At 65.3% G+C, this 13,094-nt stretch overlaps 1 protein-coding gene across 5 annotated transcripts in view; it reads left to right on the forward strand.

The window, feature by feature from the left end:
- The window catches only part of Iqsec1 (IQ motif and Sec7 domain ArfGEF 1), a 198,047-nt gene that overhangs the window by 166,607 nt on the left and 18,346 nt on the right, over nt 1-13,094 (forward strand). For all 5 annotated transcript variants that reach the window (XM_071605845.1, XM_071605847.1, XM_027931925.2 and 2 more), the window contains 2 exons: nt 4,153-4,432; nt 7,180-8,417. In XM_071605845.1, coding sequence (XP_071461946.1) covers nt 7,186-8,417 — 1,232 coding nt within the window. In that variant the 5' untranslated portion in view covers nt 4,153-4,432; nt 7,180-7,185. The remainder of the gene's footprint in view (nt 1-4,152; nt 4,433-7,179; nt 8,418-13,094) is intronic.

Consider the following 13,094-nt stretch of genomic DNA (forward strand, 5'->3'; position numbering starts at 1 on the left):
ACCAGGACTGTCCTGCCCGTGGCTCGAGCTGTGCGTGGCCCGTGTTGTCGGAGATGGTCACTGGGCTGCTGTGGAGGACGCTCGTGGGGCCGTGGAGGGCCATCTGGTGGCGCAGGCTTGGGGACAGAGCTCCGCAGGGGCCTGACCTGGGCGGTGAGGCTCAGGAGGTGGGAGGCCGGGGCCAGGGACGGGGGCGGCTCTGTGCCCCTCCCCAAGTGCACCTCCAGGGACCAACGCCACTCGGCCCGTGTCCCGGGAACCCGAGTCAAACATGCGTGACCGCCCAGTGAGCGTGGCTTCTAAGCCGGTTTCCCTGGGTCCTGGAGGTTGAGCCCCCTGGGCCTCAGCCCCCAGCCTCCTTATTGATTTTTTTGTTAGGGTCTCACTCAGTGGCTGAGGCTGGCCTCCAATCGGCGATCCTCCTGCCTCTGCCTCCCAAACTGCTGGGATCAAAGGCGTGCGCCACTGCCCTCAGCTAGGAAGCCCACTGGGGATTGAACCCAGGGGCCCTCGACCACGGGGCCACCTCCCCAGCCCCGTTCTGTATTATATTTAGGGACAGTTATTTAGGGCCTCACTTTTGCTGAGGCTGGCCTCCAACTTGTGATCCTCCTGCCTCAGCCTCCCAAGCCACTGAATGACAGGCGTGGGCCACTGTGGCCAGCACATGAGCCTCATTTTAGAGCTCTGAGTCTTTAGGGCATCTGCCCCTCTGCCTGGGAGGGAAAGAGTCACAGTTATATGACATTTTGGACAGTCCCCCTCCCCCCCAGGAAGAAACCGGGCAGAGTGGCCTCCTAATCAGGAGGCAGGAGGAGCCACGTGGCAGCCCAATCTCCGGGAATGAAATCTGGTGACTTCCTGACCGGGGGCCACCAACTAGATGCTAATCGCGACCCCTCCCTCGACTGCCCGGGCTTGTCGACAGGCGACACTGACCGTTCTGCTCATCAGCTCTGGTCATCTCTGACGCAGGCGTCGCACTCGGGTGGCTGCTGGGGGCACGGACGTCCTCCACGTCAGACAGGGTCCTCCAAGATCACAGAGGAATTCCTCCCCTGCTGGCTGCCGGCTGTGAGCCCGGGGCCGTGTGGGTCCCCTGGGTGTCCCCTGTCACGTTGGGACATTTGGATCCATTTGCGATTAGTTTTCTGCTTTGTTCTCCCTGCAGTTCGGAAGGGCGCCAAGCCCACCCCTGGGGACACCGTGTCCCACCCCTGGGGACGCCATCTGCATAGATTTTTTTTTTCTTTTTTGGTACCAGGGATTGAACTCAGGGACACTCGGCCACTGAGCCCTGTCCCCAGCTGTACCTTGTATTTTATTTAGAGACAGGGCCTCACTGAATTGCTTAGTGCTTCTCTCTAAATTGCTGAGGCTGGCCTCCAACTTGTGATCCTCCTGCCCCAGCCTCCCAAGCCGCTGGGATGACGCGTGCCCCACTGTGCCTGGCTTCTGCGTAGACTTTTGAGCAGACTTGGTGACAGCTGAATGCACTTGGCGTTGGCTGGGGGGTAGGAGGAAAGGGATGCTGCCCAGGGGTCAAGGGGCAGGCTGGGGGTGACTGTCAGAACCTCCCTTCCTGGAGAGGATGCTCTTAAGGAGAGCCCTGGTTCTTTCTCCCTAGAACATTCTGGAACCTGCTGGTCCCCAGCGTCACAGAGCAGGACCTCTGGGCCGCACAGCCCCTAAGTACTTCCACCTCGTATCCCAAAGGGCCCCTTCCCAGGCCCTACGCCTCCCTCCAGGGCAGAGGACACCCACGCTGATGTCCTGCCGTGTCCCCGCCACGCAGCCAGGCTGGGGGAGGCCGGCCCCGCGCAGTCCCAGGCTGGGCCTTGGTCCTGAGCCCTGGACTGCTGGTGGCCACTCGGGGTCACGCCCCCTTCCACGAGTTCAGTGCCTCCAAGGGCTTCAGGCTCCATTCAGGGACCCCGAGGAGACCCGTCCGTCTCCTCGATGCCGCTCACTCAGCCTCGAGGACCACTGAGTCCCCTCTCTTGCCTGGGAGCCTGGCTGTGTCTCCCCCAGTTCAAGGCCGTGTCTCCCATCAGCCTTGGGCTCAGAGACACAGATTTGGCCTCCGACTGAAACACAGCAGGGGACGCAGGTGCTGTGATGTCCTAACAGGCTGCACAGACCAGGCCACAGAGTGCGGGCCCCACTGGGGGCTGGGTCTAGAGGCTGGGCCTGGAGGCTGGGTCTAGAGGCTGGGTCTGGAGGCTGGGCCTGGAGGCTGGATCTGGAGGCCAGGCAGCATGGGCTGGGCTTTGTCCTCCATCCTCTGAGGAGTAAAGGCCTGAGATCAAGAGTGGCGGTTCGCTCCCTCCTGCAGACGGTCAGTAGAGGAACGCGGTTTTGTGGCCGGGCACCAGGCAGAGCGTTAGGTGGCCCCATCCATCCTATGCACTGGCCCAGAGGAAGTGGTGGGTGCAGGGGAGAAGGGACGGTGGCTCTTCAGAGGTTGGGGGATCTCGAAGGGGAGCCACCTTGGCGTCCTTGAGGGGAAGCTGAGGCCTGCAGAGGCGGGGTATGGCCATGGTCACAGCCAGGCAGAGGCCAGGCCAGGCCTAAACGACATGTGCCCTGACACCCGAGCCCCTGGGGACGAGATGGGATGTCCCTGGAGGCCAGAGCCCATGGCTGGAGTGGATACTCTGTCCCTCCATGTCAGCCAGTCAGCGAGAGCTGAGATTGGCTGGTGGCCCTGGCTCAGGGTGGACCTGGATCCGGGGCCAGGCTCCCCCTACACCAGCTCTGCCGGCCTCCTTCCGGGCCTCACCCCGGGCCTCGGCCAGGCCCTCCCGGGAGCTGACAGTGGGCAGTGGAGTCCCGAAGCCCCGAGGGCAGCAGGAACAGGGCGGGGCCCGGGTAGACCAGTTGGCCAGCTGTTGAATGCAGGGCGTTCCCACCGCCTGGGTGGCCCCTGGGTCCCCTGTCCTCCTGGGCCACTTCCACTGAGACCTCCACCCTGCCCCAGGGACCAGAGGGGTCTTCAAGTCCCTTCCAGCCCTGGGTTGAGTAATGTCCCGGGCACAGGGTACCTGGCAGGGGGACAAGAGGTCACACTGGCGACGTGTGTCCATGTCTTCCTTCTGGCCTGTCCCTTGCTAGAAAGCTGTCCACGGGGGGCCCAGCATCTGCACAGAATGAAAAGTGTTGAGTCCCAGAGTCGGGATGAGTCACCCTGTGGGCCCGGCTGTCCCCACTGGCTGTCCCCACCCACTGTCCCCCTGGCTGACCCTGCGCTGCCACCGCTGTGCAGAGGTCAGGGGTGTGCTGGACACAGGGCGTGAGAGGCAGCAGGTCCCGGCGGCCACCCCGGGCTCTGGCCCACTGCCCGCTCAGTGCTGGTGGCTCGGGCAGGGTCTTCTCCCCGTAGGTGGCCCCTGCCATTCTCCTTCTAAGGGTTCAGGAAAATGTCTACAGAACCTGGTGCCCAGTTCTCGGCCCGGACAGTGCCACAGGCCAGGTGCCGGGGACACTGCCATCTCACGGCTGGAGGCCAGGGGATGGGGCGTGGGCCCTGCTGGCTCTGGCAGGCCCATCTCCTGGGCTTGTGGAGGGCGCCTCCCGTGTCTCCACGTGGCCCCCGACCCTGCCCATCTGTGTCCTGATCTCCTCCCTATTGTACCAGGGTCCACCCTAATGTCCCTGTTTTGACTTAGTTGCCTGGTGAAGACCTCTCAGGCCGGGTGCCGTGGCCCACGCCTGTGATCCCAGCTACTTGGGAGGCTGAGGCAGGAGGATTGCATGTTGGAGGCCAGCCTCAGCCACTCAGAGAAGGCCCTGGGGGCGTATAGAATCCAGGTGGTGACAGAGAGGGACTGACCGTATTTACTGAGCACCTACTGTGTGCCAGACTGAGTTGCCAGCAGTCCCGGGGCCATACCGCTCGTTGTCCCCGGGGAAGTCTCACATAAACAAAGCCACTCCGTGGCGTCGGTGGCTGCTGGAGAGGGGCAGGTCTGACTGAGGACACGAAGCCCGTGGGTGGCCGGGATCCACAGGATGGTGTTGCTCAGGGTCTCCTCGGGGTCCCTCAGGCGCGTGGGGACGCCATCGTGGGACGGGGAGCGGGCCGCAGGTGCCTGGCCAGGTGGCGCCCGGGTCCCCGATGCCGGCTCACAGGACACTTCTCTCCCCCTGCAGCGTCGAGGGCGAGGCCCCCAGCAGTGAGACCGGCACGTCCCTGGACAGCCCTTCGGCCTACCACCAGGGCCCGCTAGTGCCCGGGGCCAGCCTCAGCCCGGAGCAGTGCGAGCTCACGCCCGGCGCCTATGGGCTGCACGCAGGGCCGCAGCGCCCACGGAGACCCCGGCTGCAGCACTCCACGTCCATCTTGCGCAAGCAGGCCGAGGAGGACGCCATCAAGCGCTCGCGGTCACTCTCCGAGAGCTATGAGCTGTCCTCAGACCTGCAGGACAAGCAGGTAGGTGGGGTTAAGGCCATCCTCCTTCCCCAGAGGCCAGGACCAAGCCCCCGAGAGTGGACACCACATGCAGACCAGGTGCGCCTGGCCTCCCCCTGTGGCCTCCACGGCATCAGAGGGGCCTTCAAGTCCCTCCCAGCCCTATTTCGCATTTTATTTAGAGACAGGGCCTCCCTGTTGCTGAGGCTGGCTTTGAACTCGAGATCCTCCTGCCTCAGCCTCCCGAGCCACTGGGATGACAGGTGTGGGCCACCGTGCCCAGCTAAGAGGCAGCCTCTTGGGGTTGAGGGGGACAGAGGAGTGTCCCTGTCCCTGCTAAGATGATGGGCAGGGTAAGCAAGGCAGCAGGAGGGACCCTGGGTGTCACAGAGCCCTCCCAGCATGTGAGGCGCAGCCCTGCAAAAAGGGTCAGTTTAGTTCTGGAAAGGGCCTTAAAATTGGGGGAAAGAGAGTGGCTTGCTGGGCACGGTGGGCGCACACCTGTCATCCCAGCGACTTGGAGGCTGAGGCAGGAGGATTGCAAATTAGAGGCCAGCCTCAGCAACTTAGCCAGACCCTAAGCAACTCAGCAACACCCTGTCTCAAAATAAAAAGGTAAAAAGGGCTGGGGACAGGGCTCAGGGGTTAAGCACCCCTAGTACCCAAAAAAGAATAGAAATAGAGTAGCTCTGGGTGGTGGCAGCGTCAAATAAGGGGGTGGATGTGAGAACTGGGTATTCCCCAAAGAGGTGACAGCAGCTGCAAAAGTCCCGAGGTACCTGAGCTTGGTGTGTGTGAGGACTGCAAAGGGAACAAGTGGTGCAGAGACAAGAGACAAGGTGACAGGCACAGAGCAGTCCAGGCTCCATTGAGCTTCCCAGCAGGCAAGGTAAAAACGGGAATCGGCAGACAGCATGAGCACTGCCTGAGGCGAGTGGGTGCTCCATTCCACAAGAGGTCATCATCGGGGACACGGCACCCGCAGTAGTGAGAGGAGCCCGGGGGAGTGAGAGGAGCCCCAGAGGAATAGGGGAACCCCAGGGAGGTTGAATGCATCCCCTGGCCTCTGGCCCTGCACAGAGCCTGGGTGGGTGTCGGGGAATGTCCCCGAGTCTTTGAGAGGTGGCAGTTCTGCTTTGTGGGTGAGCATTCCTCTCGGTTCCTTATTGACACTGTTCCAGAAGTTTCCCTCGGGTGAGTGAGAGCCAGAGCCACAGCCCTGGCCACAGGGCCTTCTCTGGCACCATGTGTCCCCTGCAGCCGGTCACTCCTCCCTGCCCGTCTGAGCGCCCAGGAGGTGGTGTGAGGCCCCTGGGCTGCCGGCTGCTTCCCCAGGTTCCAGGACGCAGACTGACCTGGCGGGTTGGCCTGGCCTGGCCCAGTGTGGCCTGCTTGGTGACTCAGTGCAGAGACTGTCTACCTTCTGGAAGTTTCTGTCACACACGCACTTGGGAAGGTGCCTGAGAGCTGGGGAAGCAGGTGACCGCCTGCCCAGGCTGGCAGGAGAGGGGCCTGGAGCGCCTGGTGTTTGGGACACCCCGTCCAGGCCTAGCAGGAGGAGCCAGGGACCCTTGGGCCTTAGGGACCGGAAGGGCTTTCCTAACGCTTGGCCTCGGGCCTTGAGTGGCCCCAGGATTCGCGGGGTCCACTGGCAACCCCCAGGACGGGGCTCAGCTGGCTCCTGGGAGCAGGTGGTGCCCTGGGTGGTGTCCAGCAGCTCAGAGCAGGAGAGAAACTGCTGCCCCTGCCACCCCCGGGCCCTGATCCCCAGGCCCTGAGCCCGTCGTCTGCCCTGCCACCTCCTGCGGCCCAGGACGGCTGGGCTGCCCGCCTTTTGGCCCAGCTCTGGTGCAGGCCGCTGGAGCTGGGGGCCCGTCCCTCTGGGCCTCAGTTTGCCCGCCTGCGCAGGGGGTGCTGAGGGCTCACAGCACAGGCTCAGCTGCAGGAGGATCACGAGTTCAAGGCCAGCCTCAGCCACTCAGCTGGGGTCTGCACAGCTGCGGACCCCGTGCTTGGGGTGTGCTGAGCGCTTTGTACCCACGACACCCAGGACTCCCAGAGGCCCAGGAGGCAGGTCCCACTTTCCAGATGGGGAAACTGGGGAGCCCCCGCGGTTCCCGGGGACAGAGGCAGGGTTACAGCCAGGCACTTGGCCTTGAACCCTGGTGCCTGTCCTCAGCGCTTGGGCCTTGCTGGGGTGTTTGGCACATGCCCCAACCTACCTCAGGTCCTCGGCCCCCAGGGGGCTGGCTTCACCCCTGCCGGCATCTCTAGGGGGGTTTGATCAGGCTGTACCCTAAGATGTGCCAGGACCCACGGCATCTGTGACTCAGGCCGTTTGGAAACCTCAGTGTGGTCTCCCGCCACCTTGAGAGGCTCTGAGAAGCCCTGCAGGGCCGCCCATGCCTCCCCTTTGACCCCAGAATCCACAGGCCCTCCTCAGCAGTTGTCTGGGGACACGGTGAGGCCCTCACAGGTCACATTCCTATAGAATAAGGAGAAGGCTGGTGTGGTGGCGCACGCCTGTCATCACAGCTGCTGGGGAGGCTGAGGCAGGAGGATCGAAAGTGGAGGCCAGCCTCAGCCACTTAGCAAGACCCTAAGCAACTCCACGAGACCCTGTCTCTAAATAAAATATAAAAAGGGCTGGGGACGGGGCTCAGGGAGGTGGCTCGGTGGGTAAGCGCCCCTGGGCTCCATCTTGGAACCCGAGGGCTGGGGGTGGGTGAGCTGGGGACAGGGCGGCCTCACTCTCTGCTTCCCGCCAGGTGGAGATGCTGGAGCGCAAGTATGGGGGGCGCCTGGTGACCCGCCATGCGGCGCGCACCATCCAGACGGCCTTCCGCCAGTACCAGATGAACAAGAACTTTGAGCGCCTGCGCAGCTCCATGTCCGAGAGCCGCATGTCGCGCCGCATCGTGCTGTCCAACATGAGGATGCAGTTCTCCTTCGAGGGTCCCGAGAAGCTGCACAGCTCCTACTTCGAGGGCAAGCAGGTCTCGGTGACCAACGACGGCGCCCCGCTGGGGACCCTGGTGCCCGCCGAGTGCGCGGAGCTGGGGGAGCCGCCGGCCGCGCTGCCCCCCGCGGCCCCCGCCGGCGACTTCGCGGACGCCATCACGGAGTTGGAGGACGCCTTTTCCCGGCAGGTGAAGTCGCTGGCTGAGTCCATCGACGACGCCCTCAATTGTCGCAGCCTGCACGCCGAGGAGGTGCCCGTGGCCGAGGTGGCCCGCGCCCGCGACAGCGAGCCGCCCCCGGCCTTGCACGGCCTGGACCCCCACAAGCTGGACGAGATGACAGCCTCCTACAGCGACGTCACGCTGTACATCGACGAGGAGGAGCTGTCGCCGCCGCTGCCGCTGTCGCAGGCCGGGGACCGACCGTCCAGCGCGGAGTCGGACTCGCGGCTCCGGGCGGGTGGCGCGGCCGCCGACTATTGGGCGCTGGCGACGCCCGAGGAGCGCGCGGACGCGGATGCGGGTGGCACGGCGTCCCTGGAGCGACCCGAGCCGCGGCTGCGCGCCGGGCGCCTGCCCCTGCTGACCATCGAGCCGCCCAGCGACAGCTCGGCCGACCTCAGCGACCGCTCGGAGCGAGGCTCGCTGCAGAGGGCGGGCGCCTACGAGCGCGGCCGGGTCGGGCCGCAGGGCAGCCCCAAGCGCATCGCGCACGGCGTCAAGGGGACCCGCGACGAGCCCGAGCCCCGCACCCGGCCGCCGCGGCCCTTGGAGGGCCACCTGGCCATCAATGGCTCGGCCAACCGGCAGAGCAAGTCGGAGTCGGACTACTCGGACGGCGACAACGACAGCATCAACAGCACGTCCAACTCGAACGACACCATCCACTGCAGCTCCGAGTCGTCGTCGCGCGACAGCCTGCGGGAGCAGGCGCTGAGCAAGCCCACCTACCACAAGGAGGCGCGCCACAGCTGGGACTCGCCCGCCTTCAGCCACGACGTGGTGCGCAAGAGGCACTACCGCATCGGCCTCAACCTCTTCAACAAGTGAGGCCCGCGGGGGCGGGGACGGGGCCGGGGGATGGCGCGGAGGCGGGGCTGGGGGACGGCACGGAGCAGGATTGCAGGGCAGAGATCCACGGGCGGGGTCCGCTGGGGGACAGCGGGCGCCGGGGCACGGGCAGCCTGGCCTCCGGGAGGCTGAGTGGAGGCAGGGCCGAGTAGCCAGGAGGGGAGGCCCGCCACAGCCTCTCCTGAAACCTCAGGTTGAGTCATTTCCATCCCCCCCACCTCTGGGGTGGGGGGTCATCAGATGCCATTATGTGTGGCCTTCTTGGGGCCGTGGATGTGGACATGACATGACTGCCCCATCCGGGGACATCAGAGACCTGTCCCCCATGGGTACTTAAGGACCTGAATCTTTTCTGTCCATCTCTAACTCTCCTGTCTTTCTGGGTAGCTCACATCTCATCGGATGGACCCATGGGAAGTGTCCAAAGGACATCCCCAATCCCTTTAAAAAAAAAGTTCTTATAGTGACAGTATCTTGCTGAGTGGCTGAGGCTGGCCTCGAACTTGCCATCCTCCTGCCTCGGCCTCCAAGTTGCCAGATCTACAGGCGTGCGCCCTGCACCCAGCTCTGGATCTGAACGGGGGTCTTTCTCGTTACTAGTTCTCCCTGGGGACTTAGGACCAGCTCAGGAAGGTGCCTGACCAGCTCTGCTGGCTGCTGGCCCGGCCTGGAGCTCAGAGGTGAACCGGGGAAGCTTGACCTCTTTACGCACTCGGCGGGGAGGATGGGAGGCCCACCTTTAGGTGGCTGCATGTGTTAAAGAGGACGAAGGTTGATCCGTCCCTCAGGGGCACTGGTCACCTGGAAGAGGCTCCCGCATCACGTGTGGGTGGACAGTCCCATCCCTGCAGATGCTCTGGAGTGGGCTGGCCCAGGCCGAGGGGTCAGCATCCACTGGGTGCGTTTCCGCTGTGTGAGGAGCCTCTGGTGCGCGGGCCTCGCTGGCCGGGCCTTGGGTGGCGCAGACCCCTTCGCCCCTCCAGGCAGTGCCCGGGTGGCAGAGGGTGCACACTGGGCCCTGGTCCCAGCCCGGCCCTGTCCCACCTCCAGACCAGGTGGCCCCCTCTGCACGTGGGCCCTGGGGGCAGCTCGCGAGGGCATGGCCAGGGTCTGGACAGGCTGGCAGGTCCCCTGTGGAGGGGAAGCCGCAGCTGGTGCTGACCCTTGCCCGGGGTCTAAGGGCCTGCAGAGGGGACCCTCGGTGGGAGGGCCCACCAGCCCAGGAGGCTGCCAAGGCCAGTGTCCAGATGTCCCCAGGTGTCCAGCCCCGCCCCTGCCCCTGGCCACACATCTAGCCAGCAGCTTGAGGAGGAAGGGGGAGGGGACTCAGGCATCACTGTGGCCTTGAGCCGGGCCCTGACCCCTGACCGTGTCCAGGAGGGGGCCGGCTCTGCCACTGACCAGCCGTGGGACCTGAGTCCCCGGCTCCCGAACACACCTGTGAAAGCCACGGTGTCGGGATGGCGTCCACAGTGGAGTCAGGCCCTTCCCCTGGGGACAGGTCTGAACTGAGACCAGGAGCAGAATTGCCCACTCGAGGGAACAGGCCCAGGGCAGCCGGTGTCAGCACAGTGCTCCGCAGTGACCAGCAGGGACCTCGGCCTGTCACATCCCACTTGCCAGTGGCACTGAGGTCCACCCCGGGGCCACTCCTGTGACCCAGGGCACGTGCTGGCTGTGTTCATCCCATCCTGGCCTGGTGGCCCCTGGGGTGACAGTGGAGCTGCGCACGGGCCTCCGCGGCCCTTCCAGCCTGGGGTCCTGCTTGGGGACAGTCCTCCTCCAGTGCTCGGTCCCTGTGCTCGCCACCTCTGGGGACCCTGCAGCCTGCTGCAGCCACCGCGGGGTGGGGAAGGGGGACCCGGGGCTGGGCCCAAGGCCACGGTCACCCTCTGCTTCGCAGTGGCCCCCGGGAGCACGGGGAGTGGGTCTTTGGAGCTGGTCTCCCCTTCCTGGGCGGGGGCCAGGTGGCCAGTGCTTCTCACCATGTCCAGACCCCATTGTCCCTGGGCCTGGGGTCACAGTGTTGAGCCCCCAGTGGGGAGGACGGTGTCCAGGATGCAGGACCTGCCACCTGTGGTCAGGAGATGATCGTCCCACTTGGGTCCCCTGTGTGGGCATCAGAGTGGATAGAGTGGGGACTGTGGGAGGGGCGCTGCTAGCCCTGCAGGTGGGTGGGCAGAAGGGAGGTGACTGTCCCTGCAGGACCTGGGTCCCTCCAAAAGGCCCTTCCGGGCATGCGGGGTCTCTGCACGTAGCCTGCTCAGCCTGTGGCCTGGGGGACCCTTGGCCTCCCTCTGGGTCAGGGGCCTTTGCATCGCAGGGCACAGGGACCTGCTCACACCAGTTTGACCAAAGGGGCTTCCCTGGTCCCCAGTTGCAGCCCTGTCCGGGGCAGCAGGGCCACCAGCGGTCCCCAGCCCGCGCAGGAAGTGGGGTCCCTGCCCCTGCAGGTTCCTGCTGGCGCCAGGTCGGCTCCCAGGGCCACTTCCTGTGGCCAGCAGGAAGTGGTCTCTGTCAGGCCTGCCACGGATGAAGACGGCCACTGGGTCATGGGGACACAGCTTGCTGGAGGGGTGGGGTGGAAAGTCCAGGGGCTCCTGGTAGGGATGCTCTTCACGGGCAGCTCAGACCTGGACGGGTGCAGGGCCTGCTCTTGCCTGGAGTCTGCTGTGGCTCCCTCTTGCCCAGTGGCCCTTGAGTGGCTCAGGGGCAGGTGGCTGCACGGTCCTGGCTCCTGGTGGCACTGGACTCTGGGTCAGTATCAGATGTCAGGGAGGTGTCCCCTGCCAGCCTCAGGGGAGGCACGGGGGTGACCCGGGCGCAGACAGCAGGGGCTGGCCTGGGCCATTCCCGACACTTGGCAGCTGGGGACGGCGACACTGGCGGAGAGAGCCGTGGGGCGCTCAGAACCTGCTGGACAGGGCCGCCTCTGAGTGGCAGGGACGGCATTTTCTGGGGCTTCCCGAGGCGGAGGAGGGGCTCACAGTCCAGCACTTTCATCTTGCTGGGCGCCCTGGAGCTAAGTGCCTTGACCTCTCTGTGCCCTGATGGAAGTGTCTGTCCGCTGAGGCTTTTGCAGTGGTCCTTCTGTCCACCAGGAACCTTCTTCCTGTTCTTCTTGCTCCCGTTCAGGGCCACCTCCTCAAGGAGCCTCTTCCTGCCTGTCCCTTCGGCCCATCCAAAGTTGACACCTCATCCGGGTCCCTGGGGCGTCCTGAGGTTAGCTCGGCCCCGTGGCCAGAGCGCCTCTGAGGGCTGGGGACATGTGCTTTGTGGACAAGCTTGTTGACTCTTCCCAGTGACTGACGTGTGCACCGAGCCAGCCCCAGAACACAGGCACAGAGAGGTTCAGGAACTAGCCCTAGGTCACCCAGCTGGTCGGCCAGACTTGGCCCCCGGGGCCATGCCCAAGACGCCAACGCTGCCGTCCATCCCTGGGTGCTTGGATTGTACCTCCCTCCTTTGTGTCACTCTGATGAGGATGTCCCCTGGCACCATGCCTGGCCCTCAGCGGGTACTCGGGTGACCAGTAAGAAGGGAGGCTGCAGGGGTCGCACTGCCGTCCCTAGGAGTGGCACATGCGCCCTCCGCTCACCGTCTAGTAGGCAGGGCTGGCCCACCGCTCCCGCCCTGGACAGGGGTGGGACAGTGCGGCTCTGTGACAGGAAGAGGCCCAGGGGACTGGGGGCAGCCGTGGCTGGTCCCATGGGACACGTTGCGGAGCCTGTGAGGTGCGTGTCCCTTGGGCACAGAGCACAGGGCTCTGCAGGGACAGTGGGCGAGGGCCTGGTCTGCACTGGACAGGGGGCCTCCCTGTGGGAGGGGACACCAGCAAGGTCCCCGGACAGGGGATTCGCCCTGGAAGTGTCTGGGCCACTGGCTGCCACCACCAGGGTCACACTCTAAGGCTGGTCTCCTCGGCCGGAAGCCGTTCAGGGCGCCTGGCCTGCCTCTCCAGCCGTGTCACCTGCCGTCCCCCAGGGTCCTGGGTACCCGGCTTTGGTTCCTTGCTTCTGCCGAGTCGGGCGGGATCCGTCCTTCCTGCCCTGGCCTGGGGCCGCCTGGGATTGCGACTCGGTCCCTCCTGCCCACCCCGGCCACCTACCCCTGCACTCACACGCGTGGGTGCACACAGACACCCACCTGCCAACATGTGCCCTCTGCCGTCACCAGGTCCTAAGTCCCTTCTCCTCCCTCCTCCATGGGCCACCCACCCCTGGAAGCCACAGGGGCCACCAGCTTGGCTCTGGCCGGGGTCTGGCCCTGGGTCTCAGCAGCCACAGGCCCCATCTCAATGTGGAAACGGACCCTTCACTCCCCAGAGCTGGGCTCCTGCTCCCCCAGGAGGAAGCCGGCACCTGCTCTGGCCTGGCCCACCACGGCCCTGCCCTCCCCTCCCCCAGGTCCCACGACAGCTCCCGGGGTCGCCAGTCCCACAACCCCCTCCCCCAGGGCCTCTACCCACAGTTCCCAGCCACTCCTGAGCCTGTCCCTTGGTCCCTGCTCAGAGGGGGCCTCTCTGCTCCCCCTGCCTGTTCCTTCGCGGACTCCCTCGGCGCCAGGCTCTGGGCCCCAGCCCACCACTGTGCTGGGTGTTACTGGCACGGTCCCCACTGCCCTGTGCCAGGCACAGACTCAGAGAGCCCGTG

This window comes from Marmota flaviventris, chromosome 20 (genome assembly GCF_047511675.1).
Source record: "Marmota flaviventris isolate mMarFla1 chromosome 20, mMarFla1.hap1, whole genome shotgun sequence".
NCBI lineage: Eukaryota > Metazoa > Chordata > Mammalia > Rodentia > Sciuridae > Marmota > Marmota flaviventris.